The 24,713-nt window shown below is 41.6% G+C and overlaps 1 protein-coding gene across 2 annotated transcripts in view; it reads left to right on the forward strand.

The window, feature by feature from the left end:
* Positions 1-24,713, forward strand: part of TYR (tyrosinase) — a 77,777-nt gene that overhangs the window by 40,926 nt on the left and 12,138 nt on the right. For both annotated transcript variants that reach the window (XM_087966104.1, XM_026679951.2), the window contains exon 3: positions 12,800-12,947. In XM_087966104.1, the coding sequence (XP_087822230.1) occupies positions 12,800-12,947 (148 nt within the window). The remainder of the gene's footprint in view (positions 1-12,799; positions 12,948-24,713) is intronic.

The raw sequence follows: 24,713 nt of genomic DNA on the forward strand, positions 1-24,713 counted from the left end.
TCTTTGTCATCGTTTAACAACCCCATAATCCCTTGCAGGGTGGAGTCTGGGCAATGAATGGAGCTAGCAGAGCATTTAATGGCCGGATGCCCTTCCTGTCTCCAATGCAGGGTTTTGTCCAGCAGGTATATTCTTATTGTGCCCAGAGAGAAAAAAATATTTGCCTCTACCTAGGATCGAACTCATAGCCTCCTGATTGTGAGGTGAGAACACCTCTAGGCCACCACACCACTCTGATTCAACAATCTCAATGATTTCAATGATCCTGTGATTACATTCCTATTCCCCCACCCCCACAAGTTTTAGGTAGACATTGTCCCAAGTGTCCCTTTCTATTTCATACTCTCAAATCTATGATCAAATAACTTCAAATAAGCTCAATCTCCAGACTGAAGATCTGTAGGGATTCTCAATCATGCTTGTCCCCAAAGGTGCTTTTTTCCAAAAGGCAACTGAAAATCATCAAGGAAGTCCAGTTGCCTTTGGAAAAAGGATCTTACAGACTGAAGCTTCACACAACTGTATTTAGTTAGCCAAGAAACACATGTGAATGCCCTACCTTTCCCTGGACAATCTTCACTGGGCAACCCAATCTTAGCTTTAATTCTTCCTCAGATATGTAGACTCTCTGTTTTTTATTTATTTATTTGTTTGTCAAACATGTACAAGATAATAAGAGTAAGTATAAACATAAACATGAACAAAGGAAGTAAATACAGATGAATGGGGACAGTAAGACAGGGACGGTAGGCATGCTGGTACGCTTATGCACGCTCCCTTTAAGGACCTCTTAGGAATGGGGTGAGATCCATGGTATAGACCGTTTGAGGTTGAAGCTGTGAGCGGTTGAGGCTGTAACAATGGAGTCGGGTAGGGCATTCCAGGCATTGACCACTCTGTTGCTGAAGTCGTATTTTCTGCAATCGAGTTTGGAGCAGTTTACCTTTTGTATCGGTTGTTTGCCCGTGTATTATTGTAATTGAGGCTGAAGAAGTTGTTGACAGGTAAGACATTGTAATGGACCATTTTGTGTATTATGCTTAGATCTGACTGCAGGCAGCATAGTTGTATATTGTCCAGGCCCAAAATTTTGAGCCTGGAGGCATAGGGAATTCTATTGTGAGTGGAGGAGTGGAGAACTTTTCTCAAGAAATACCTCTGAACCCACTCAATTGTGTTAATGTCCGATATACAGTGCGGGTTCCAGGCAGACGAGCTGTATTCAAGAATTGGTCTGGTATGCCCTAGTTAACAACTCAATGTTGCCAGAGAAGAAGTGTTGCTAAATAAGGTTAACGACTCTTAAAGCCTTTTTGGCAATGCTGTTACAGTGAACTCTGGGGCTTAGATCGTCTGAGATAAGTGCTCCTAAGTCCTTGACAGAGTGAGGGTCATCTACACAAGATCATTTCTTCCTAACTTGTATTTGGTGTTGTGATTTTTTTTGCCAATATGTAGGACAAAGCATTTATTAGTTGAAATTTGGAGTTACCAGTTGCGCAACCATTCTACACTTCCATTAAATATCAAAGGAGACATCAAGAGTACATTCACATTATCAGTTGCAATGCTACTTTCCTCCCCAGTGGGCATCCTGCCCTTGAAAACTCAGGTTGCCTGAAAAACTCAAGAGGACTAAACCCATCTAAATTGGTGGAGACTAATTTCCAGAGACTATTTATACTCAACTATAGGTGAGGAAGCTCTTCAAGCTTCAAGAACCAGGGGAGACATGATAGCAGTGTTCCAATATTTGAGGGACTGCCACAGAGAGGAAGGGGTCAAGCTATTTTCCAAGTCACCTGAAGGCCAGACAAGGAAAACTGGATGGAATTGGAAACTGAACAAGGAGAGATTCAACCTGGAAATAAGGAGAACTTTTTTGACAGTGAGAACAATTAACCAACGGAACAGAAGTTGCCTTCGGAAGTTGTGGGAGCTTCATCACTGGAGGCTTTCAAGAAGAGACTGGACTGCCATCTGTCAGAAATGATGTAGGGCGGAGGGTTGGACTAGATGACCTACAAGGTCCCTTCCAACTCTGTTAATCTGTTAATCTGAAAAAGCCCTTGTCCAATTGCAATAATTCAGCCTTCAGACAACTTCAGACAACCATCAGACATATCTGTTTGGATGTTTGAGAATCTTCATTGACATTTTTCAATGCATTTTGGGGAAGAATTCCCTGAGGTTGGTGTGGTTGGTACATTCCAATGACTCTGCCTGACCACCTTGTGCTGACCGGGTGAGCAATAAAACATCTCTCAGCCACTTTTAACGACCCCATAATCCATTGTGGAATAGAGTCTGGGCAACTGAATGGAACTGAGCGTTTACTGGCCGGATGCCCTTCCTGTCACCAATGTGGAGTTTTTCTTTCCAGCAGATATATTCCCAGTGTGCCCAGAGAGAGAAATATCTGCCTCTTCCTAGGATCAAACTTGTAGTGTATTTAAATAGAGACTTCTAGGGCGATGTTCCTATTGGTTAGCAGAAGCAACGACACGATTGGGTAGTAACGTTAGTATCTGATTGGCCGCCTATAGTGGCGGGAAGTTTAACTAAATGTCATTGGTTGCGAGCCGTGGAGCAGCCGCTATAAAAAGGGCTGCTGCGGTTCGACTGCAGTTGAAGTTACTGTTTATTATTAAAGAGCTGAAGTCAACTCCTGTCTGCGAGTCTCTTTACTGGCGACAGAACAAAACTCACAGCCTCCTGATTGTGAGGCGAGACCTCCACCTCTAGGCCACCACACCACTCAGCAATGAAACATGTCTGAAACTAAAAATTTGCCCAGTTGCATTGATCCAGGCTTCAGACAACCTTCAGACAAGCCCTTCAAGCATTTCCCCCACAGTGCGTTAGGCCCTTTCATTCCCTTCAGTTTCTCACTTGTCCGTTTTCCTATTTATTGTCAACATGCACTCCATTGTAATTTACCACTTTCTCAAGACTCGTCAAAACCCAAAACTTTCCAGGTCACGAGGGAACCAAAAGACGCGGTTGCCCTGTCCATTCAAAAGGCCCGAGTTAACTGCCTAGGATGAAAATGCAGCTTCTGCATTTGGCTATCCCTGCACTTAAAATAATAAGGGTTGCGCCATCAATACGTGCAGGGGATAATGGAAAAGAGATTTAATCTGGTGTCTCAGACCCACAGATTTAAACTAGGGCAAACCGATCGCTGTATTTGAAACTCTGTTTCAGCAGAGGAAGAAGTACATTGCTGTGCCAGTTTTTCACTACCTTGAAGCGTACCTTTTTGAGACTGAAACCCAAGTTTTACCACAGTTTAAACAGAAAGGTGTGCCGTGTCAAGGTGTTCTTTTGAAAAAGGAAGGATTCTTTTGTTGTTGATTTTCAGTCAGTGAAGGTTCACTAAATATTAGGAACAGAGGTGGTATTCAGCCAGTTCTGATCGGTTCTTCGTACCGGTAGTGAAAATTTTGACTGGTTTGGAGAACTGGCAAATACCACCTCTGGCCCTGACCACCCGCCCCTGCTGTTACCTCTTCTATATTTCCTTGTTTTTTTTTAGCTCAGCAGATTCGCGCTGCAGAGTAGATTGCCGCACCCCAGCTGAGTTTAAAAACACTCCAAGCAGCTCAACAGGTTGACGGGGCTCCATATTTTTTGCCATGCGCGTGAAGCTCAGCTGAATCGCACTATTGCCGTGCCTCAGCTGAGCTTAAAAGCACTGCAGGCAGTTCACCAGTTTGACAGAGTTCTGTATTTTTGCCATTGAGTGTGTGTGAAGCTCAGCTGATTCTTGCTATTGACGCGCCTCAGCTGAGCTTAAAAACACTCCAGGCAGCTCACCAGGCTGTCAGAGGTCAGTAATTGAGCCCGGCGCATGCACACACATAGAACTGGTAGGGAAAAATTTTGAAAACCCACTACTGACTATGAGCATGCTCTTAAAAAAGTGAGAGAAACCATACCTGGTTGTACAGGTAGCCCTCAACTTACAAAATTTGTTCAATGACCGTTCGAAGTTACAACAGCACTGAAAAAAAGTGACTTATGACTGTTTTCACAGTTACGATTGTTCCTAATCTCCATGGTCACATAATCAAAATTCAGATGTTTGGCAAATGGACTCATATTTATGGCAATTGCCATTTCCATGGTCACGTGATGACCTTTGGCGACCTTCTGACAAGCAAAGGCAATGGGAAAGCAGATTCGCTTAACAACCACGTTATTAAGATAACAACTGCAGAGATTCACTTAACAACTGTGGCAAGAAAGGTCGTAAAATGGGGAAAAACTCATTTAACAAATGTCTCGCTTAGCAAGAGAAATTTTGGGCTAAGTTGAGGGCTGTCTGTACTTGGATCATGGGTTATAATGTTGCGCTATTTTGATCAGGGATAAAATATTTGTTTGAAATTTCTTGCCCTTCCTAATAGACTCTTTGCTGAACTGAAAACACTAAAAAGATTATCATTTCTAGACTGTGGAATAGAACATATGAGGAGAAGAGTTTTGTTTTCAGCTTGTAACTTTATTTGTAACTTTAAAAAGGATGAATATATTATATTAGCTTATGCTCAGCGTGACCAAGATTGGAAGCCTTTTTACTTTCTTCTTCATTTTTTATTATTGTCCTTTTTATCTTATTCTTGTTTTCCCTGCTTTTTCTTTTCCTTTTGTTTTACTTTTTACTGTACCCCATGGACTTTTTTATGTTTCTGTTTTGTTGGAGTTTAGTTCGCATTAGTTTTTACAATGTTTATTAAAAAGCTCAATGAGATTATTAAAAAAAAAAGTAAAAAAAATGAATCAGAACACACACACACCCCGTTTTTAGCAAGGTTGTGCACTAATTATCACTTTATTATTATTTTTAAAAATAATAGTGTAATCATGATGATATGAAAGACAAACAAAATATGCATATTGGACACAACAGGAGCTGAAGAGAAAAGAAGAAAATGGGAAGGGAAGAGAGAAGGGAAGGAACGGGAAGAAAAGAGAAGAGAAATGGGGGAGAGGAGAGAGGGGAGGGAAGGGAAGGGAAGGAAGAGAAAGGAATGGGAAGAGAAAGGAATGGGAAGGAGAGAGGAGAGGAGAGGAGGGAAGGGAAGGGAAGGGAAGAGAAAGGAATGGGAAGAGAAAGGAATGGGAAGGGGAGAGGAGAGGAGAGGAGGAGGGAAGGGAAGGGAAGGGAAGAGAAAGGAATGGGAAGAGAAAGGAATGGGAAGGAGAGAGGAGAGGAGAGGAGGGAAGGGAAGGGAAGGGAAGAGAAAGGAATGGGAAGAGAAAGGAATGGGAAGGGGAGAGGAGAGAGAGAGGAGGGAAGGGAAGGGAAGAGAAAGGAATGGGAAGAGAAAGGAATGGGAAGGAGAGAGGAGAGGAGGGAAGGGAAGGGAAGAGAAGAGAAAGGAATGGGAAGAGAAAGGAATGGGAAGGGGAGAGGAGAGGAGAGGAGGGAAGGGAAGGGAAGGGAAGGAAGAGAAAGGAATGGGAAGAGAAAGGAATGGGAAGGAGAGAGGAGAGGAGAGGAGGGAGGGAAGGGAAGGAAGAGAAAGGAATGGGAAGAGAAAGGAATGGGAAGGGGAGAGGAGAGGAGAGAAGGGAAGGGAAGGGAAGGGAAGGGAAGAGAAAGGAATGGGAAAGAAAGGAATGGGAAGGGGAGAGGAGAGGAGAGAAGGGAAGGGAAGGGAAGGGAAGGGAAGGGAAGGAAGAGAAAGGAATGGGAAGGGGAGAGGAGAGGAGAGGAGGGAAGGGAAGGGAAGGAAGGGAAGAGAAAGGAATGGGAAGGAGAGGAGAGGAGAGAAGGAAGGGGAAGGGGGAGAAGGGAAGGGAATGGGAAGGGAAGGGAGGAGAGAGGGAAATGGGAAGGAAAAGGAAAAGAAGAGAGGGAAGGGAAGGGAAAAGGAAGGATTGGAAGGGGAGAAAGAGAGAGAAGAGAGAGAAGAGAAGAGAAGAGAAGAGAAGAGAAGAGAAGAGAAGAGAAGAGAAGAGAAGAGAAGAGAAGAGAAGAGAAGAACCTGGAGACAAAGTACAAAGATCTACAAATAGAAATAGAACCACTGTAGCAAAGGAAAGCCATGATAGTACCAATAGTAATAGGTGCCTTGCAATCCCAAAACATCTGGAACATCACTTGAACACTGTCAGCGCTGAAAAATTCACCATCAGTCAAGTGCAAAGGGCAGCTTGACTTGGAACAGCTTCCATCCTGAGACAATATCTTTAAGACCATCAAAAAACCACATTGTCCTATCCCAGGTCCTTGGGAAAGACACTCCAGGGGTGGATAAAAATGCCACAACCATTCTGAACATCTGGCTGATTTCCTTGTCAAACCATAATAATGTTATCGTCTGTCCATTTTCATAGGAAATTTCTTTTTCTGATAGGAGCTAGGTTTCGGGTTATGTGATTTCGAAAAAGAAAATCTATTGCCATTGCACAAATCCAGTATGACAGTCACTATATCAGGGTATTCAAATCTTATTCAATCTGCTTGCTTGTTTGCAGCCAGCCATTTCCAGCTGTCTCTGGCTGGTTTACATTTCAAATGTAAAGAAAAGGCAAAGATCATATACGTCTAGAAGTAGCAGACACAATAATCCAGCCTACTCCCATCCCCACCCACCCCAAAAAAATCCCTCAAAAGGACTCAAATGCCTGGTAGCAGAGCCAACTTTACAAAAACTTAGAGAACATCCATTATATGGATCTTGGGGAGCAAACAGTGATAAATTATTGGACCCTCCTGCCTCTTAAATCTACACAAAATCTTATGGAATCTGTGACTTATGCAGAACATTGTTTGTTTTTTTTAAATAGAATAGGATAGGATAGAATAGAATAGAATAGAATAGAATAGAATAGAATAGAATAGAATAGAATAGAATAGAACAGAACAGAACAGAATAGAATAGAATAGAATAGAATAGAATAGAATAGAATATCTTCCTAACAGACAGGAAATGCAGGTGAAGCTAGGCGGAATCACATCCGATACCTGTACAATCAGCACAGGGGGGCCCCAAGGCAGTGTGTTATCTCCACTTCTCTTCTCCCTATATACAAATGACTGCATCTCAAATGATCCATCTGTTAAAATACTGAAGTTTGCTGATGACACAACAGTGATTGGTCTCATTCGAGACAGCGATGAATCTGCATACAGACAGGAGGTTATACAACTTGCCTTGTGGTGTAACTGGAACAATCTGGAACTGAACACAATCAAAATCGTAGAAATGGTGGTAAACTTTAGAAGAAACCCTCCCATACTACCACATTCTACAATACTAGACAACACAATATCAACAGTAGAGACCTTCAAATTTCTAGGTTCTATTATATCACATGACCTAAAATGGACACCTAACATCAAAAACATCATCAAAAAAGCACAACAAAGAATGTTCTTTCTGCACCAACTCAGAAAGCTCAAACTGCCCAAGGAACTGTCGATACAGTTCTATAGAGGAATGATTGAGTCTATCATCTGCACCTCTATGACTGTCTGGTTTTGTTCTGCAACTCAACAGGACAGACACAGACTTTCGAGAGTAATTAGGACTGCAGAAAAAATAATTACTACACCTTCAGCTGAGGACCTGTATACTGCACAAGTCAAAAATAGGGCTGTGAAAATATTTAAGACCCCTCACTTCCTGGAGATAAACTGTTTCAACTCCTTCCCTCAAAATGACACTATAGAGCTCTGCACACCAGAACAACTAGACACAAGGACAGTTTTTCCCCAAAAGCCATCACTCTGCTAAACAAATAATTCCCTCAACACTGTTCAACTATTTACAAAGTCTGCATTACTATCACTATTAACCTTCTCATCATTCCTTATCACCCATCCCCTCCCACTTGTGACTGTAGGACTGTAACTTTGTTGCTTGTATCCTTACAATTTATATTGACTGTTTCCTTGTATGATTTGATTGCTTATTGTACCCTATGACTATTATGAAGTGTTGTACCTTATGATTCTTGACTCTTGACGAATGTATCTTTTCTTTTATGTACACTGAGAGCATTTGCACCAAGACAAATTCCTTGTGTGTCCAAGCACACTTGGCCAATAAAGAATTCTATTCTGTCTTAAAAAAAAAAAAAAAAGAATAGAGCTGAAAGGGACCTTGGACGTCTTCTAGTCCAACCGACTGCTCAGGCAGGAAACCCTATACTATTTCAGACAAATGGTTGTCTTCTGGAGGCAAGTTCTTCTCACTGTCAGGAAATTTCTCCTTAGTTCTAGGTTGCTTCTCTCCAGAAGTGTGTATCCAGCAGGTTCTGACCAGTTCTGGAGAACCAGTAGTGGAAATTTTGAGTAATTCAGAGAACCAGCAAATTCCACCTCTGACTGGCCCCGCCCCCATCTATTCTCTGCCTCCTGAGTCCCAGCTGATCAGCTGGGTCTTCTTTGGTTGCCCTGCACAGGAGAATAGAGCTGGAAAGCCGGTTAGTGGGGTGGGGAGGGAATGGAGATTTTTCAGTATCCTTCCCCTGCCACGCCCACCAAGGCATGTCACTCCCACCAAGCCACGCCCACAGAACTGGTAGTAAAAAAATTTGAATCCCAGCACTGCTTCTCTCCTTGATTAGCTTCCACCCATTGTTTCTTGTCTTGCCTTCAGCTGCTTTGGAGAATAGCTTGACTCCCTCTTCTTTGTGGCAGCCCCTGAGATATTGGAATGCCGCTATCATATCACACCGAAGGAGCTTCTGGAGATCAAATATAAGCCACTCCAGGCTGACTGGTTTTCCGATGAAGGAAAGCAAGTAGTTACCCTTATTTGTCCACTTATTTCCAGCAACACGAGCAGCGATGTGAGATGTTTCAGAATGCAACATCAAAAAGCAAGCACAGGGCAGCTCTGTCTCTCCACCACCTAGCTTATGTATTCAGATTGACTCTCCTAAGGCCACTGGCCCTCCTGTAGCTATCGCACCTAAAGCGAAATAAAATACAATCACTTATAAAATAAAGATCAAAAGCAGCAATCGTGTTAGAAAATATTTTATGACTTGTGCAATGGCGTAGGAGGAGGAAGGTGTGCTGGATATGTTCGCTGCCTTGAATGATTTGTAAAAATAATGCAGGTAGTCCTTGACTTAGTGACCATTTGAAATTACAGTGATACGGAAAAAAGAGACATGATAATTATTTTTCACGCTTATGACCACTGCAGCCACTCCATGGTCACAGGATCAAAATTCAGATGCTTGGCAACTGGCTCATAATTATGGCGGTTGCACTGTCCCAGAGTCATGTGATCGCCTTTTGCCGCCTTCAGACAAACAAAGCAATAGCACTTAGCACTTAGACTTATATATCGCTTCACAGTGCTTTTACAGCCCTCTCTAAGCGGTTGACAGAGTCAGAATGTTGTCCCCAACAATCTGGGCCTTCACTTTACCCACCTCGGAAAGGATGGTAAGGCTGAGCCAACCTGGAGCCTGTTGAGATTCGAACTGCCAAATTGCAGGCAGTCGGCAGTCAGCAGAAGTAGCCTGAAGTACTGCACTCTAACCACTGGGCCACCATCAATGGGGAGGACAGATTCACTTAATAGCCCATGTTGCTAACTTAACAGCTGCAGTGATTCACTTAACTATTATGGCAAGGAAGGTCATAAAACGGGGCAAAACTCACCCAGAAAATGTCTCGCTTAGCAGTAGAAATTTTGGGCTCAATTGTGGTTGTAAGACAAGGAACCTGAATGAAAGACAACATCTTGTCTTGATAGCAATGTTCCCTATCTCTTTAGTCATGTTTATGCATTTCTGTGGTGCATAGTTGTGGTGGAGCAATGGTTAGAGTGTAGGATTGCAGGCTGATTCTGCCCACAGCCAGGTGTTTGATTCTCAAAGGCTCAGGGTTGACTCAGCCTTCCAGCCTTCCAAAGTCAGTAAAATGAGGACCCAGATTGTTGGGGGCAACAGGCTGACTCAGTAAACTGCTTAGAGAGGGCTGTAAAGCCCTCTGAAGTGGTATATAAATCTAAGTGCTATGCCAAATAGTCAATAATTACTAAGCATGTGTTACCATCATTTTTCTCATCTTTCCTATTACCTATCTCCTTTTCTACTTATGACTATAACTCTGTTGCTTGTATCTTTACGATTTATATTGCTTTATTTTGTTTACTAGCATGATTATGTTGGTTGCTTATTTAGCATCCTATGACTATCACTAAGTGTTGTATCTTATGATTTACGATGAATGTATTTATGATGACGATGGTCATGACTTATCATCTATGTTTTTATATACACTGAGAGCTTATGCACCGAAGACAAATTCCCTGTGTCCAATCACACTTGATCAATAAAGAATTCTATTCTATTCTGTTCTGTTCTATTCTATTCTATTCTATTCTATTCTATTCTATTCTATTCTATTCTATTCCACTCTACTCTACTTTGTTCTACTTTACTCTACTCTGCTCTGCTCTGCTCTACTCTACTCTACTCTACTCTACTCTACTCTACTCTATTCTATTCTATTCCAAATCCCATAAGTGTATCTCCCCAAACTGCACCCAGCAGATATAGCTGTACAGCTGGTTTTCTAAAATAATAATAATAATAATTCTTGCCTGGATGCTATTAGAAGCAACAACTCCTTGAGGCACTGATGTTCAAAACAACCGCCACCTTCTGTCTGTTACTGCTGAGCTCAGAGCTATCTCAAAAATGATGTCAACTTTCCCCCACCAGACTAAATGTTAAAAAAAAACAACCATGTGCGGCTGTTCAATATTCAAACTGTTTGCTATGTTCCTTTGATCTGTGGCTCCTCTGCCTTTTCAGCTTCATCGGTTATGCAGATTTTCAGATAATGTATCTGAAGCTGCACACTCTGTAGTAACGGGCATGGAATCGGTGTCCGATGCATTTCAGCTCCGCTTGTTTTGTTAAGCCACACTTCCTGCCATGGGAATTATAACTGATAGGGGTACAACCAGGGGTGGGCTTCAAAAAAAGTTAGCAACTGCTTCTCTTCCCAGTTGCTGGGTGGGCGTGGCCATGGTAGTCGTGGCCTAGTCAGATTCCTGCATCACGGCAGAGGGGGCATTTTCACCCTCCCCAGGCTCCGGAGGCTTTTGTCGAGCCTCCAGGAGGGCGAAAACGGCCTTCTCAGGCTCCCTGCGGGCCCTGCACTTACCTAGGATCTAAAACAGGCCATGTGGAAACTCCTGGGAGGGGAGGGGCAGAGTGGGTGGGGCGAGCCACTGTTTTCAACTACCGGTTCGCCAAACCCGATGTAAAGTTAACATCCGGTTCGGTCGAACCTTTTCGAACTGGTAGCAGCCCATCCCTGGGTATAACCAACAGGCATTTGCAGACAAAGCGTAACCCTAAACTTCACAGGTTAAAGAAATGAGAAAGTGATGGAATGAAAGTTAACTGAGACAAAAATAATGTTCCTTGCTTAGGGAACTGAATGTGTGCTGGCAGCTTGATGTGGCTGCAAAGTCTCATTCATCATCTTCAGGCTTGTGTATTCGGCTCTGTGCTTCTCAAAGTAACATTACTCTGAGAAGCACAGAGCCGAAGACACAAGCCTGAAGATGATGAATGAGACTTCATCGAAACATTACCTAGATACTTCCAATCTTATGCAAGAGAAAACCCAAATAACCAGAAGCCAGAATGGACCAGAAGCCTGATGATGGCAGATGAGATTCTGCCGAAACGTTGCTACAACTTTAAAAGCACAACTACAATGACGTGGGAAAACACCCGAACAAAGCTGAATGCCATACATGTAAGTACCCGTGAAAACTTAAGAAAACAAATATATATATATATATATATATATATAGACACACACACACACACACACACACAGAGAGAGAGAGAGAGAGAGAGAGAGAGAGAGAGACAAATACAGGTAGTTTTCAAGTCACGACCACAATTGAGCCCGACATTTATGTTGCTAAGTGAAGCATTGGTTAAGGGAGTTTGCCCCATTTTATGACTTTACTTGCCCCCCTTAGGGAAGTGAATCACTGGAGTTGTTAGTAAGTTAGTAAGATGGCTGTTAAGTGAATCTGGATTTCCCATTGATTTTGCTTGTCAGAAGGTCATAAAAACTGATCCCATGACCTCCGCAACTGTCATAAATAGGAAGCATCTGAATTTTGATCATGTGACCATGGGGATGCTGCAACATAAGTGTGAAAAACAGTCATACGTCACTTTTTTCAGTGCCACCGCAACTTTGAACGGTTACTGAATGAACTGTTGTAAGTCGACGACTACCTGTAGTCATAGAACTTATAGAATAAGAGTTGGAAGGGACCTTGGAGGTCATCAAGTCCAACCCGCCCTGCTGAAGCAGGAGACCCTATACCTCTTCTTGAAAGTCTCCAATGACAGGGTACCCAAACCTCTGGAGGCAAATCATTCCATTGATTGATTGTTCCAACTGTCATGAAATTTCTCTTTGGTTCTAGGTTACTTCTCTGCTTGATTAGTTTCCATCCATTGGGTCTTATCTTCCCTTCTGGTGCTTTGGAAAATAGATTGATCCCCTCAGTTTTTCAGAATTGAAGAAGTTTCAAGTTTTTTTTCAAGGAAAAAAAACCAAGAAAATCTGGTTGCCTTTTGGAAAAATACCTTTTTGGACATTCAGCAACAAGGAACCTGAGATCAAAAATTTGGTTACTTTCACAGCCATCCAACCACTTTCAGTGGGATGGCAAGGGATGTCACAAAGGAAACTGTGTGGTCCCCCTGAAAAGGTGACCCTTAAGGAAGGTCTAACCACTGGATCTTCTTACCCACTCCGTTTCTCCTTAATTTGCAGGTTTTGCAAGCCCAAGTACTGGAATATCCAATTTGTCACAAAGTAGTCTACACAATGCGCTACACATTTACATGAATGGCTCCATGTCTCAGGTCCAGGGTTCAGCCAATGATCCCATCTTCATCCTGCACCATGCCTTTGTTGACAGGTAAGTTTGATTTGATTTATTTGATTTGTCAATCGCTTACAAGATAATAGGTATAAGTATAATCATAGTTATGAATACATGAAATGGATACATATAAGAAAAATAAAAACAAACAATAGGACAGGGACGGTAGGCATGTTGGTGCACTTATGCACGCCCCCTACAGACCTCTTAGGAATGGGGTGAGGTCAATAGTAGACAGTCTAAGGTTAAAGTTTTTGGGTTTGGGGGAAGAAACTACAGAGTCAGGTAGAGTATTCCAGACATTGACCACTCTGTTTCTGAAGTCGTATTTCCTGCAAATAAGTTTGGTGCAGTTAACCTTGAGTTTGTATCTATTGTGTGCTCTTGTGTTGTTATGGTTGAAGCTGAAGTATTCATTGACAGGTAAGTCATTGCAATGTATGATTTTATATACCATACTTAGATCAGACCGAAGACGGCGTTGAATAATTCAAGGTTTTCTAGGTCTAGAATTTCAAGTCTGGTGGCATAAGGTATTCTACAATGAGTAGAGGAGAACTCTTCTCGTGAAATATTTCTGGACTTTCTCAACTGTGCTAATATCAGCTACGTAATGTGGGTTCCAGACTGATGAGCTGTATTCGAGTATTGGTCTAGCAAATGTTTTGTATGCTCTAGTTGTTACTGTAATATTACCAGAAAAAAAGCTACGTAGGATTAGGTTAACAACTCTTAATGCCTTTTTGGCTATGTAGTTACAGTGGGTTCTAGCACTTAGATCATTAGAGATGAGTATTCCAAGGTCCTTTACAGAGCTTGGATCATCAACAAGGTCTTCACTATTCAGCTTGTATTTTATTTTCTGATATTTTTTTTGCCAATGTGTAAGACAGAGCATTTATTTGTTGAGATTTGAAGTTCCATTTGTTTGACCATTCTGATACATAGTCAAGGTCTTTTTGAAGGGTAGCAGTATTGTCTGTGGTGTTGAATAGCTTTACATCATCAGCGAAGAGAACGCAGTTGCTCTTGATATGATCACAGAGGTCATTTATGTAGAGTATGAAAAGAGTTGGTCCTAGAACACTGCCTTGGGGGACACCACTGTTGACAGGTACAGAATTTGACAGGACACTCCCAATTTTGACCATTTATTGTCTGTTTGACAGGAATGCTCTATCCAGTTATGCAGGTGTCCAGAGATACCATAAGATTTTAGTTTTAGGAGTAGTTTGTCGTGTACCACTGAATCAAAGGCTTTACAGAAGTCTATGTAGATTGCATCTATTGTTTTGCCCTGATTGAGTTGTGTAGTCCATATGTTTTTGCAGTCTAAGAGTTGCAGATTACAGGATAATTTTTTCCTGAAACCAAATTGTTTATTAGAGAGTAGGCTGTTTGTCTCTAAGTGGAGGATAATGGATTGGTTAATAATTGATTCCATGACTTTACAGGTGACACAGCATAAGGAGATTGGTCTGTAATTTTCAACTAGGCTGGGGTCTCCCTTTTTGAAGATGGGGATGACCATGGCTTGTGACCATAGGTTAGGCAAGGAGCTGGTCCTGAAAGATTTTTCAAAGATTATGCTTACAGGTTTGGCTATGACAGTGGATAGCTTTTTTAAGAAGTAGGCACATATTCCGTCCAGTCCAATAGATAGAGATGGTTTTAGATTGCGTAGTGCTTTTTCAACATTGTCTTCTGTAAAATCGATATGTATTAGATCATTGTAGTTGTCTGTGGTTCAGCTAGGAAATACTGGGCATGATCCATTGCTGTTTACAAATACTGAGCCAAAGAATGTGTTAAAGATGTTGGCTTTAATGGTGTCGTCGTTGCAGTCTTTACCATTAGGTCCTATCAGGGGTGGGATGGACCTTGAGTCTTTTAGTTTGTTGTTTACAAAATTGTAAAAAGCGCGGGTGGAATTGGTGCGTAGAAGGTTTTCTTGTTTAATGTGATAGTTGGTGCATTCAGTCTTTATCTGGTGGCATAATTTTTATATCAGCTTTTGAAATTGGCAACGTGACCAGATTTGTTTTTCCGCCAGAGTGATCTCTTTTTGGATTGAAGTTTCCTTATTGTTATGGGTAATCTGTTTTTTTTTTTTGCGGGGAGTTGTTGTTGGTACATATAGTTTGATGACTCTTTTGACTTCAAGTAAAAATATGTTGTAATGGTCTTCAACAGTATTGCATCCAGTGAATAGAGATTGCCAATCAAGGGATGAGAGATCATTGTCTATAAGTTGGATATTTCCTGGTAAATATTATAACTTCCATGTTAGCAGAGATCACAAAAATTGTGATCTCTGCTAACATGGATTATGGATTAGAAGAGAAACTTTGCAGAGATTCTAGGATTTAGAGGTTGGCTATTTTTTATGTCTATATGAGAATTTTGAGTTTACTATGGCTTTCCCATAGATAATATGCTAGAAAGAATGCCAGATGAAGACCATACTATGTTCTAGGGGCATGTGTCTTGAATGGAGTGGAGTGGAGTGGAGTGGAATGGAATGGAATAGCATAGCATAGCATAGCATAGCATAGCATAGCATAGAATAGAATAGAATAGAATAGAATAGAATGCAGAAAAATGCAGAACATAATAGAAAGCAGAAAAAATGCAGAATGGAATGGAGTAGGATAGAATAGAATAGAGCAGAATAGAATAGAATAGAATAGAATGCAGAAAAATGCAGAACATAATAGAAATCAGAAAAAATGCAGAATGGAATGGAGTAGAATAGAATAGAGTAGAGCAGAATAGAGAATAGAATAGAATAGAATAGAATAGAATAGAATAGAATAGAATAGAATAGAATAGAATAGAATAGAATAGAATTCTTTATTGGCCAAGTGTGATTGGACACACAAGGAATTTGCAGAAGCTCTCATGCAAACAGCAAAGTGATAAATCCTAAGATAAGCCATAATTAACAAAATTAAACAAAATTAATACTTTGTCTCAGTGTTGACTGATGATATGCCATCAAGTCATTATTGATCCCACAGATAGATTTTCTTCATTATGATCTGCCCCCAACCTGGTCTTCAGTCGTTCATCAACACTATAACTGAGTCATTCATTTTGCTTTGATTTTGCTTTATTTAACTAATGGTAGCCCAGTTCATGAGAAGTGGCTGTTACAGTTTTACCCATAGTTACATTAAGCCAAAACTCTCAATTTTTTTAAATCTTCTCCAACAAACCATCTTATCCAGGCAACATGGGAAGCAATTCTAGAACCTATCTGATAAGGTTATTCTTAATTGCAACCTGGACAGGTCTCCACTCCAGACTATCTGGACATGTGAGCTTTCCAAGGTAGCCTCTATAAGAAGCACACAAAAAGTGTACTCGCTCTAACTTTAATGTAAGGTTCTCCTTCTTGTGCCATATCTGTCATCGGATGCTGGCGATCATGTTTGGCGATCCTATTTTTATCAACAGCTGCACGAAAAAATGCTGCTGAGTTTTGTTCAAACCAGCCCCTTAAATTTTGAAGCCCTGATGTTCTTCTTCTGCTTGGACCTCGTTTGCCTTCATTCTTTCCCTGGAGGATTAAGAGAAGTATGCTATATATTTCCAGGTGTCGTATCACATGTCCCAAATATTCTAACTTTCACTTATTCATGGTTTTGATGATTTCCCTTAACTTTCCCAGGTGGTTTCTTACCTCCTCGTTTCAGATTTTGTCAACCCAGCTTATATGTAACAGCCATCAGTAAATCCACATTTTCAAATGCTTCTAGTCTCTTTAAGTGGCTTTCTGCCAGAGACCAACTCTCCACTCCGTAGAGCAGGATAGATGCAGTGGTGGGATTCAAATTTTTCTACTACTGGTTCTGTGGGCATGGCTTGATGGGCGTGGCTTGGTGGGTGTGGCAGGGGAAGGTTACTGTAAAATCTCCATTCCCTCCCCACCCCACTGACCTGCTTTCCAGCTCCGTTCTCCTGTGCAGGGCAACAAAAGAAGACCCAGCCAATCAGCTGGGACCTGGGAGGCGGAGAATAGATGGGGGTGGGGCCAGTCAGAGGTGATATTTGCCGGTTCTCTGAACTATTCAAAATTTCCACTACTGGCTCTCTAGAGAACCTGCTGAATACCACCTCTGGATAGATGTAAGTTTACATTAACAGAATCTTGCAAGTCTGAAAATACATTTCTTCCCCCTTGCCTTTACAATCCCACAAACTAGTGAGGGTCCTTCTGAGACATTTGCCACATCCCTTTAGCAGGCTAAAATCTGCCTCTCCTCTAACCAATGGTTCTGACCAGTTCTTGAGAACCAGTAGTGGAAATTTTGAGCAGTTCGGAGAACCGTCTACCCTGTTGTTCTTTCTTCTGTCTCCCAAGGTCATTCCATGTTGACCAGGGGTGTCAAACTCACATCACGTGACAGATCATGACTTTCCCCCCCCCTTTGCTAAACCGGGAGTATGCATGGCTAGCATGTGACGTATCCAGCCCACAGGCTGTGAGTTTGACAGCCCTGATATAGACCATTATAGAGCATTCACAGACATAGCAGAAAAAAATATATATGAGTTTTTAGTTTAACTCTCATTAAATGGAAAATTCTGGGATTTAAGCTCTTAATGGTGGGGGAGGGGGCGAAGTGAGGTTAACTTGTACCTTTCTAACAAAACCTGACATGCAAAATTACAGTCTATGGATGAAATTGTCTCCCAAAATTGTCTCCATGTCAGCTCCCATCCATCTTGGATTGGATTTGGGGCTGCCAAAGGGGAATGAAAGTAAAGTGAGAAGCCACAACAACATTCTTTCAGCAGAACTCAAGGTCAAGTCGCTGGAGTTTGGAGGGAAGTGACTGGACTTGGCAGGAGTGCAGAATGGAGGTGGATTGGAGAGTGTGACTTGAGGGTCATCAAGTAAGGGGACTGGGTGTGAGTTTAGCATAGCAGGGGAAAACGCGGGAATTCAGATTTGGGTTTTCCCAGATGTGCCAATATGACTTCTCTAATAACTTCTTACTTGGATGGATTTTGTCTCTGAGTGTTGAATTGAAGTGGAGAGTTTGATTGGAACAGTGACACTCCGTTTATACACCTATTGAATTCCATAGGACTCAGGATACAAAAATGTATGACCTTTGTCAGTTATAAGCAGAAATGTGTCCATTATGCTTATCAAGCAGAAATGGGGTCAGTGAGATTAGGGTTGCAGTCAGTGGTGGTTTTCCAAATTGTATCCTTCTGGTTCTATGCGCAGTTCTATGCGCGCATGTAACATGTGCTTTGTGCATGCACGCAGGGCTCAAAGACCAACCTCTGTCAACCCTGGTGAGCTGAGCTATTTTTTAGCTCAGCTGAAGTGCGGCAATCCACTCTGCCATGTGAATCACCTGAGTTAAAAAAAATAAGGGAATATAGGAGAGGTAAGGGCGGGGGAGGCCAGCCAGAGGTGGTATTTGCTGTTTCTCCAAACTAGTCAAAATTTCCTCTACTGGTACACCAGAACCGATCTGAATCAGCCAGTGGTGGAATTCAATTTTTTTAATTACTGGTTCTGTGGGTATGGCTTGGTGGGCGTAGCAGGGGAAGGATACTGTAAAATGTCCAGTCAGGGGTGGTATTTGCTGGTTCTCCGAACTACTCAAAATTTCCACTACTGGTTCTCCAGAAATGGTCAGAACCTGCTAAATACCACCTCTAGTTGCAGTTGATGTCTCTGAAATAGTAAAGCCCTTTAAATTGTACAAATATTTTCCATATTAACAAAGTTAAAGAACAAAACGTTAAAAATAAAAAAAATAAAAAACACACTTCAAAGATGCATATCGAGCTGTTCCTTCTTCTGCTTTTAGTTCTCCGACTAAAGCAAATTTTCTAACCTTTTACTATCAAGAAATGCCATCCAGCTCAAAGGGAATTATTTATATGGAATCTCTCCCCACCCCCAGGGTCATTGGATTTCTCAAGAGTTTCAATTTAACATTACCTAAATAGTACTACTCAGAGCAGATTCTTAAATTTGTGATAACAGAGAAAGGTCAATTCTATTTGAAATCTGAAGAGAGCACAACTTTGCAAAGTTTGAAAACTCGGTTTTATTGGAATTGGTTTGAATCACGGTATATTTTCTCATCGTTGAAATCATACAGGTTTTTTTTTTAAAGAATGTTGGGATCACGCTAATTATTAATGCCTTTGATATTTTCTATTTTGAAGGGTTCACATGATGACATTATTGTTAGAACCCGTTGTCCCTAATTAAAATAACATCCCTTCAAAAATTAGAGAGTCGTTGAGGTCACTTGGAGGTTTATCTGTGTCATCATTTCAAATGACGAAATGATTTCCCTGATGTCACAGATAAACCTCCAGATGACCTTAACGACCTGCTAAATAAATGCAAATGACCAGCTGTCTGCAAGGAGTTTAAATCCATTCTCCACCATCCAGTTAGAGCTGAAGGAGCTTCTTGGATGAGAAACCAAACATCTTCAAAGAAAAACCAGAAAGTCCAGTTGCCGCTTGAAAAAAGCACTTTTGGGACAACCACGACCTGGATGACTGGGAATCTCCATAGGCATTTCTCAGAGGAAATTTTTGACTCTCGGTTTTCCAAACTAAATTGCACCTTCCAATCACACTTACTGAAGTTTAGATTCAGGGTAGGCAAGCTCAAACCTTTTGTGGCGATTTGGAAACATAAACAGAATGGTGCAGTAAAATGAATAATAAGATTAAGATCATGCAACCAGAGAATTTTAAAAGCATTCAGTTGGGCCACGCAGCCTATGAAGTCCAATTACTTAATATTGTCCAATTTCACTGTGCAAAACTCCAAATATAAGTATCAATAACTACTGGCTATCTATCCATATAGACAGTTTATAATCAACTATTATTCCTGTATTTTTAGAAATGGGCAGAGCGGTCTATACACCATCATTTCCTCCTCTAATAAAAAGATTCTTCCTTTATTCTTTAGAACACTCGTACAGCAATCACAATCTATTCACAGAACAATTATTAGAGAAAGCAACACCCTTGACTCTCAATTTTGTCATCCTTTATTGGTCTGTTCGACCTCGATTTTGACTTTTCTTTTTTTAAAAAAGAAAGGAAGACAAGTACATAACATTTTCCTACCCATGGTACATTTTAATATGGCTATTTCAGGGTGGGGTGGGGGGATATATATTTTCCATTAGCTTTGGAGCGCCAAAGGATAACAGAGCATTTGGTAAGAGCAAAGGTTAGTGGCAGGCTAACTTAAATCCCATTAGCCTGAGAAGCAGTGTTTATTGGAATGCACAACAAATTGAATTTCCAAAATGTAGCAGAGTAACCTTCTCTGGCCCTCTGCCCAGAATTGCCAGCTAATGGCCGAAATAAGTGATTAACCCCTTGAAAATTACCATGAAGCTGCACGTACCATGTTGTGTTGGTTATTTGCCATAATTTCCTGTGCACAGTTGGGACAAATTGCTGGTTTTGGTTTGAGAGCTGATTGCCTGGGGGTCTTCTAGCCTCAAAATAAGCACCCCTGGGGTTAAAGGTCAGCAGAGAGATGCATTTCTGATATCCATTTGTTAGTCTTTTTTTTTTTTTCTGGATTGGTTGGTTGCAGAGGTGGTTCTGACCAGTTCTGGAGAACTGGTAGCAAAAATTTTGAGTAGTTTGGAGAACCGGCAAATACCACATGTCAGTGTTCCAGAAAATCTCAACTCCAATCAATTACTCTGAGACAGACATCTTCTCAAGGGTTCCTTTTATTAGAGTAGTAAACTGGCACATCTGGGAAATCCCGAATCTGAAAGTTGCGGGTTTTCCTTCAATAAGTAAAATATTACAAATTCACTTCCTGAAGCCCTCATTGCATCACATGCCCCAATCACCATCTGTCCCAACTTGAGATGTTCCCTCAACCACTCCTCAACCAGGTGCAGAAATAACATGACCTTGACTTAGAAGAAGAATGCTATTGTGTCTAACCACATGCGCTCCAAGAAATTCCCCCCTCCCATTTTCCCAGACTCAAGAACATGGCAGTGTGGAAGCGTCTGGTGCTAATATGGCTTCCAAAGCTGACAGGCGTCCCCCCACCCTTGAAAAAATCTGACTGGGGATTTTACAGTATCCTTCCCCTGCTACGCCCACCAAGCCACGCCCACAGAACCAGTAGTAAAAAAAAAAATTGAATCCCACTACTGGTTAGTTGGCTGGTTTGGGTTATAATCTCATTTGATCCAGGAACTCAAAAATCCTTATGAAGAGATCTCCCTTTGTTTTATTGCCAGAACAACAACCCTGTGAGGTAGGGCTAGTCTCTATGATGACTTGGGGCTTCCAATAGCACCACTTTTTTTTTTTTTTGAGAATTGAGGATGTAGCTTGCTAGTAGTCCTCGACTCACAACAGATAACAGATAATCAGAGTTGGAAGGGACCTTATAGGTCATCTAGTCCAACCCCCCACCCAAACGGGAGACCCTACACCATTTCTGACAAATGGCAGTCCAATCTCTTCTTGAAAGTCTCAAGGGATGACGCTCCCACAACTTCCGAAGGCAACTTCTGTTCCATGGGTTGATGGTTCTCACTGTCAGAAAGTTTCTCCTTATTTCCAGGTTAAATCTCTCCTTGTTCAGTTTCCATCCATTATTCCTTGTCTGGCCTTCAGTTGCTTTAGAAAACAGCTTGACCTCTTTCTTCCTCTCTGTGGCAGCCCCTCAAATATTGGAAGACTGCTATCCTGGAAATCCAAAATAAATGAATAAATGAAAGCAGGATAAATGTTCAAGAGAAACAACTGTTAAAAAATATTTGAGGTTCATTTCATACAGTAAATCATCAGCATACAGAGCGGTAAATAATCATTGATATTTTTCAAAATATAAAAAGGAAGGAAGGAAGGAGGGAGGGAGGAAGTGTTGGAAGAAATGTGTTCAGTTCCAAGTGGGGAACTGAAGACACTGGAAACATGGAGGCTGTTTTGAAAGATGGTTTAATGGTGGATAGGATCACATGCGTTGGAGCTCCTAAGCAAAAAAAGGTGGGGGGGAAGGAATGCTGAAAGTGCCTGGGTTTTACGCCCTCTGTTGGGATTTGAATTTGAGCTTGTGTTCTGATTGGTTGTCAGACTCCCATGGGGCCAGGCAGGGGCAACTCTGTAGGCTGTCCTGAGTCCCAGGTTTGGTTGAGTCTTGCTGGATGATGATGTAATGAAAAGGCTTTAGGCAATTCCTATAGTTCTATCTGGAGATCTTTGTTATGTAGAATAGACTGGCCCAGACCTTAATGGCCCATTAGCAAAGATGGGGGTGGGGCGTGTTTCTGCCTCTCTGAGTTTCTAATTCTCTTTTAGGGGAAATATTCTGCCTTTTTAGTATATCCTAAAATATGTCATTTTTCTTGGAGTGGGGTGGGTTTTAATTTCCAATGGAAGGAAGGAAGGAAGGAAGGAAGGAAGGAAGGAAGGAAGGAAGGAAGGAAGGAAGGAAAGTTTAGTTTGAAGTTTACTTTATTGGTATTGCACCTTGTACAACGAAATTAAATGCCATCTTCATTGTACATCATAACTATAAAAATAAAACACACAGATCCTTCACATTCTATACAATTGAATTGAAAACCCGATATTGCATTAATATTGCACTATGCTAAACGGGATTGGAAGGTGGGGGGAAGGAAGGAAATTCATATAGGACCATAATCTATAGATAGAAATCTATAGGAGATTTCTCTCTTGTGATCTAAATATCGGTAGCTCAGAAGGGACCACCTGGGAAAAATGGTGGAGAAGGAAACAGGGAAAAGTCTAAACAATAAAATAAAACCAAGCCAAATTTGGAAAGGATACAGAAGGTTTTGCCAGGTGACTGAATAGTTTTGTGTCTATTCTCCTGGCATGAATAAAAGATGACAAAAGATGTTGATAATCAGCTCTAACTTCTTTTAAAATTTAATTTAATTCTTCAATTAGAAAGCTCTAAAGAACAAAATGAAATGATCAAAGCATAAGTATGGATGTGATGGAAGCTAAGAAGGGTTACAAAAACTGAAAGTTATATAGAACAATAGTCAATGGTGTTGGCATAAATCAGATTTTTTTTCCCTTTAAATAATCTCTAATTGCTTTGGGTTACTACTTTTTCCTCCTTTATTCTTACCCCCAATAGAAATAGCATGATGGGTAGAGAGATACCTAGAAAATATCCACATTTCATTCAGTAGTCATCATTGCATTGCCAGGAATAACAAGATCTGCAACATTTTTTTTTTAAAAAAAACCCACGCTATCATTTTCAGTTATTAAATCCAACCGACTGTGTTTCTCACAAAATAAGGCCGGGCCTTATTTTTTTTTTTTTTGACCCCCGAAAAAACATCTAGGCCGTCTCTTCGGGGGTGACTTAATTTCCTCCCCCCACCTAGAGCAGCCCATACGCATGTACCTCGCCGCGAGTCGCTTCTTTCGGCAGATGAAAGCTCCCTGAAGGCAGAGTCCCCAGCCGCTTCGGGGTGAGGCGTGGCTGCCCGTGTCCCCTCGCCATTAAGCAGTCTCTTTCGGGCGATGGAAGCTCCCCAAGTGCAGTCATCAGCCACTTCAATCGGCCGGTAGAAGTGGCCTCGGGGCGAACGCACACACACACTCCCCTCGCCGTGAGGCCGCTTCTACCGGCCAATTGAAGTGGCTGGTGACTGCACTTGGGGAGCTTCCATCGCCCGAAAGACACTGCCTAATGGCGAGGGGACACGGGCAGCCACGACTCGCCCCGAAGCGGCTGGGGACTCTGCCTTTGGGGAGCTTCTATCGGCTATCGGGGTGTTCTAGCCTAGGCTACCTGCACGGCACTCCTAAAGGCAAGGTTTCTCCCCACCCCCTTTCCCTCCCCCTCTTCAACTCGTGTAGTTCTAACAAATGATGTGAGAAATGGCGGGGAAATGCATGGACTAAATAGGCCTAAATTTTGGGGGCGGGGCTTAATTTCACCTCAAGCCTAGAAATCATGCTGGGCCTTCCTATTGGTGGAGGCCGTATTGTTGGAGAAACACGGTATTTCTATACAGCTTTTGCAAAGCTTTATGGACTTAATCACGGATGAACTTTAAAATATATTTTATTTTGTTTTCCTGGCACGTTAATTTCATTCCTGCAAAGAAACTTCCTTAGTCCATATTGGCTAATAGGATTACTTTACGCTAAATGAAAAGCATGTGCCCTAAATTCATAAATTCTCACAGTGAAGAATTCAATTCCTCCTCCAGCCATCACGACCCTGAGCAGGGAAAGTCAAAATGGAAGTTAGAGACAAACTCCGTCTGGCAAAAAATGAGCTGAGCTGGAAATCGCAAGACAATCGTGCCATTGTTTCAGTAATTAATATTCCCTTTGATATTCAAATTACTCATTAAAAATCCGGTATGGTAATTTCCATAGTCTGTGCCCTAGGTAACTAATTTGCTATAACACAACAAGGAATGCTGTTCGGGGTTTAACAATTTCCCTCTCATTTTGAGGCTAGAAATTCATCAAGGGTCTAAAATACTGTAATATTTCTCCACCTTGACAACGTTAAGATCAAGTGAGGTACTAATACAACTCTATAAAGCCTTAGTAAGACCACACCTAGAGTACTGCATCCAGTTTTGGTCACCATGACATAAAAATGTTGTTGAGACTCTGGGAAGAGTGCAGAGAAGAGCAACAAAGTTGATTAGTGGGCTGGAGGCTGAAACATATGAAAAATGTTGCAGGAATTGGGTATGTCTAGTGAGAGGAAGGACTAGGGCTGACATGGCAGCAGTCTTCCAATATTTG

Source organism: Notechis scutatus, chromosome 5 (assembly GCF_049901735.1).
Source record: "Notechis scutatus isolate UNSWTSFEM ecotype Mainland chromosome 5, rNotScu1.2, whole genome shotgun sequence".
Taxonomy (NCBI): domain Eukaryota; kingdom Metazoa; phylum Chordata; class Lepidosauria; order Squamata; family Elapidae; genus Notechis; species Notechis scutatus.